The sequence below is a fragment of the Brassica oleracea genome, chromosome C9 (genome assembly GCF_000695525.1).
Source record: "Brassica oleracea var. oleracea cultivar TO1000 chromosome C9, BOL, whole genome shotgun sequence".
Classification (NCBI taxonomy): domain Eukaryota; kingdom Viridiplantae; phylum Streptophyta; class Magnoliopsida; order Brassicales; family Brassicaceae; genus Brassica; species Brassica oleracea.
Window position 1 is genome coordinate 32,325,653 of NC_027756.1, and position 4,543 is coordinate 32,330,195.

Consider the following 4,543-nt stretch of genomic DNA (forward strand, 5'->3'; position numbering starts at 1 on the left):
TTGGCTTAATTTCGCCTTACAGAAGAAGAGACTGTCATCTGCGAGAGATCCTTGGGCTCGCCCTAGCAACACGGATACCTACAATCTTCTTCTCCGCTTCAGCTCCGTTTAAGAGCGAGATCAACGCCTCCGTACACAAGATAAACAAAATGGGGGAAATGGGGTCTCCTTGTCTCAAACCTCTCCTTGGTAAGATTCGCCCTCTTGGTTGCCCATTGATTTAAATTTGATATGTGACCGACGTGATACAACACATAATGAGGTCAATCAGTCTTTCAACAAATCCCATCTTCAACATCAAAGCTGCTATGAAACTCCACTCTAAACTATCATAAGCTTTGCTCATATCTGTTTTAATAGCCATAAAATCTTTCATACATCTCTGGTTCGTCTGTAGGGCGTGAAAATTTTCTTGTGCTATCAAAATGTTATCAGTAATCAATCGTTTTGCCACAAAGGCAGATTGTATCTCGGAGATCAAGCGTGGGATAACCCTCTTAAGTCTTTTGCATAAAAGCTTAGATATAATCTTGTAGCTAACATTACAAAGACTGATATGTCTGAACTCAGTCATGTCCCAAGGTTTCTTCTTTTTCGAGGCAGATATTCGCCTGGTTCAATAGTGGGTCAAAACTGCCCGTTGTGAAGAAGTCTCGCACAAGTCTAATAATGTCATGACGCATCTCACGTCAGAATTTTTGAAACAAATTACTAGTCATGCCATCCGGTCCGGGTGCTTTATCCGGGTTGATGTCGAATAGAGCTCTTCTAATTTCATGTTCCGACGGTTCCTCTAAAAGTAACATGTTGTCGGCATGACACGTCTTTTTTGAAATGAAACGGAAGGAGGCGTCTAGCTCTGTCGGCGAAGAGGTAGAGAAAAGGTCTGGAAACTATTGAACAACCACGTTCTCCACCTCGATATCACTCTCTATCAACTTCTCACGCTTGTCTTTGATACTGATGATCCGATTCTGGGCACTTCGTTGTTTTGTAATGGCGTGATGGAATTTTGTGTTTTAGTCCCTATTTCTGTGCCACTGGTTTCTATTTTTTTTGTTTCCAAAAAATATTTTTTTCTCGAAAAGCCAAAATTAGTTGTTTTCTCGAATCTTCCAACTTTTTCTATTAAAGAGTTTTCATTATTTTGTGTCACGTCTATCTTTTCTTTTTAACTCTTTTATAGAAATGGAGTTGATTTTGTTGGATTTTGTTTCTTCCAAACGTTTTTCCAATCATCCCTTTAGAACGTTGGGCTAAAAGCCATTTCATCATTTTTTAAAGAAATAATTGCATTCCAATGTGGTCAAGAGAGGGTCACGGCAAGTGTAGGGCCCATTATTGATCTATAAGTACCACTTTTGTTATTCCCTTCGTTACAAAATTAACATTACCTTGTACAATAAAGAAGAGAAACAAAATGGCCAGCCGAAAAGCTTTAATTAACATCCACAGGATCATCCGCTCCACCGCGGTGGTTAACCGGAGATCCATGATTCAAGCCGCTGCAACCCGTGCACATCCTATTTACGGGTATTCTAATCCTTCTTGCACCCAATAACAAAAGAAAATATTTTTCCGAATATTTATCTTTGTTCGAACTTTTATAGAAATGGAGTTGATTTTACGCCGAGATTTTTCTGCGGGAACACCTTGACTCCACAGAACTTTGATATAGATCTCTCGAACGAAGAGAAGAAGAGGATTACGATCAACAGGTATTCTTAATCTTTTTAGATTCGGAATAAATGAATGTTGTATAGGTGATTGAGTTTTTTTTTGGTTATGCGTGTGATTGTGTGAATATAGATTGTTGTATAGGAGCAAGTGATAAAGCCCTGAAGATTAGGGTTTATCTCGTGACAGAAAGGGGAGAGGAGAGAGAGAAGATAAGATGAGAAGATAGATATTTGATTAATTGTTTTGATCATGTTTCTCACACACATAACTCGACTAAGTAAGCCTAAAGAAAATATCAAAACGACAACTCATAACTCAAACGACTTAACATAATTATTAAGACCCTCTCTCTCACTTAGAGTCTTTCTTCCATCTCTTCTCTTCTTCACTTCAGCCACTTCTCTGTCTCTTCGACCTCGACCTTCTCTGAGCAAATGCTAAGGGAACTGCTAGCTTATCAATACCCCCCCTCCCCCGAAGAAGAGCCAGCTTGTCCTCAAGCGGAAATTGCGGAAACTGTTGCTTCAACCTCTGCACTGCTTCCCACGAGCTCTCAAAATCTGGAAGTCCTTTCCACTTAACCACCTTAAACCTCTGCGCTGCTTCCCACGAGCTCTCAAAATCTGGAAGTCCTTTCCACTTAACCAACACTTCAGCTCTCTGATCATTCTGTGACTTCCTTACTTCCAGCACTTCCTCAGGTATTGTGTTCCACTCAAAGGAAGAAGAAAGGATCAAGGGAAGTTCTTGTACCTTAGTCTGCGGTTCAACTGCTTTCTTCAACTGCGACACATGAAAGACTGGATGTATAAGACTGCTTGCGGGAAGCAAGAGCTTATACGCCACCTTACCGACGCGTTTCTCAATCTGATACGGCCCAAAGAACCTCGGAGCCAGTTTCTCAGCTCTTCTCATGGCAACAGTGATCTGTCTGTAGGGCCGTAGCTTCAGGTAGACCCATTTTCCTTCACTGAACTCCACATCTCGACGCTTCTTGTTCGCTGAGGCTTGCATACGGGTTTGAGCTTCTGCTAGATTCTCACGTAGCTCCCGCAGCAAGTCATCACGACTCTGAACTAACACTTCGACCTCCGCATTTGAAGTAGGAACATCTCCATAACGTAACAACTTTGGTGGGTCGCGGCCATACAAGGCTTTAAAGGGAGTGGTGTTGGAAGAAGAGTGGTATGAGGTGTTGTACCAGTACTCCGCCCACGGTAACCATTGACTCCACGACGTTGGCTTGCGACCTGCAAAACACCTCAGGTAAGCTTCCAGACACCTGTTAACAACCTCTGTCTGTCCGTCTGACTGCGGGTGATAGGCGGTGCTCTTGTGAAGGGCGGTGCCTTGCGTTGCAAACAGAGCTGACCAAAATTGACTCAGAAAAACCTTATCTCGATCAGACACCATTGTCTCTGGAAACCCATGCAGCTTAATCACTTCTTTCACAAACACTTCCGCAACTGTCTTGGCCGAAAAAGGATGCTTGATAGCTAAGAAGTGTGCATACTTTGACAACCGATCCACCACTACTAAAATCACATCAAAGCCCTTCGAAACTGGTAACCCTTCAACGAAGTCGAGACTGATATCAGACCATACCTGAGTCGGTATAGGCAAGGGAGATAAGAGTCCTGCTGGAGAAAGCGTTGAGTATTTATTCTTCTGACATTCCTCACAAGACTTGATAAACTCAGTAATGTCTCCTTTCATTCCTTGCCAGTACACTTCCCGTGCCATTCTCTTGAACGTCTTTAACACCCCCTCATGTCCTCTTATGGCACTTGAGTGAAACTGCTTCAATAATGTCGGAATGAACCGAGACTTAGCGGGAATTACGAGTCTCCCTTCCTTAAACAACATACCCTTGTCGACGGTGAAGTCTGCATAGTCCTTATTCCCCTGCTGAATGCCTCTTATTATCATCTGAAGTGTATCATCCTTCTCTACTTGAAAGGCCAGTTCATCCATGTCAATAGAGAGTGGAGCTGTTAACTGAAACTCTCGCAATTCCTGAGACTCCTCCTTCTTATCCATAAGTCGAGACAAGGCGTCTGCCACTCTGTTCTCCTTCCCTGGACGGTACTTAATGATGAAATTAAGCCCCAATAGCTTAGAAGCCCACTTTTCCTGCTCCACCGAGACTGCCCTCTGCTCCAACAAGTGCCTTAAACTCTTCTGATCAGTTCTAATTGTGAACTGTCGACCCGTTAAGTAGTGTCTCCACTTGGTGACTGCAAACACTATTGCCAGTAGCTCCCGCTCGTAAACTGACTTAACTCTGCCCTTGCTGGAAAACCCTTTGCTGATGAAGGCAATAGGACGGCCTTCTTGAGATAACACGGCCCTTATGCCGCTACCTGAGGCATCTGTCTCTACCACAAACGGTTTCCTGAAGTCTGGTAATCTCAAGACCGGTAAGCTACACATTGCTCCTTTCAGCTGTTCAAACGCCTGTGTCGCTTCCACTGTCCAATAAAACCCATCCTTCTTCAACAACTATGTCATCGGTCTCGCAATCTTCCCATAAGAGAGCACAAACTTCATGTAATACCCCGTGAGCCCAAGGAATCCTCGCAGAGCCGTTACGTTTTTAGGTTGTGGCCACTGTTTCATAGCTTCCACCTTCTCGGGATCAGCTGACACTCCTTCCTTGGTGATCACATGTCCCAAGTACGCTATCCTCTTTTGTGCAAACGCACATTTCTTCTCATTTGCATAGAATCGGTGTTTCTCCAACAACTGCAACACTATCTGAAGATGCTCTTGGTGTTCTTTCTCGTTCCTGCTGTAAACAAGGATGTCGTCAAAGAAGACCAAAACGAACTTACGCAAGTAGGGCTTGAATATATCATTCATA

General features: G+C 43.3%; 1 protein-coding gene across 3 annotated transcripts in view; it reads left to right on the top strand.

Annotated features, from left to right (window-relative positions):
• The first annotated feature begins 1,399 nt into the window (after window positions 1-1,399).
• LOC106316506 (succinate dehydrogenase assembly factor 2, mitochondrial) overlaps window positions 1,400-4,543 on the top strand; it is a 6,501-nt gene continuing 3,357 nt past the window's right edge. For all 3 annotated transcript variants that reach the window (XM_013754407.1, XM_013754408.1, XM_013754410.1), the window contains exons 1-3: window positions 1,400-1,533; window positions 1,611-1,718; window positions 1,810-1,827. In XM_013754407.1, the coding sequence (XP_013609861.1) occupies window positions 1,421-1,533; window positions 1,611-1,718; window positions 1,810-1,827 (239 nt within the window). In that variant the 5' untranslated portion in view covers window positions 1,400-1,420. The remainder of the gene's footprint in view (window positions 1,534-1,610; window positions 1,719-1,809; window positions 1,828-4,543) is intronic.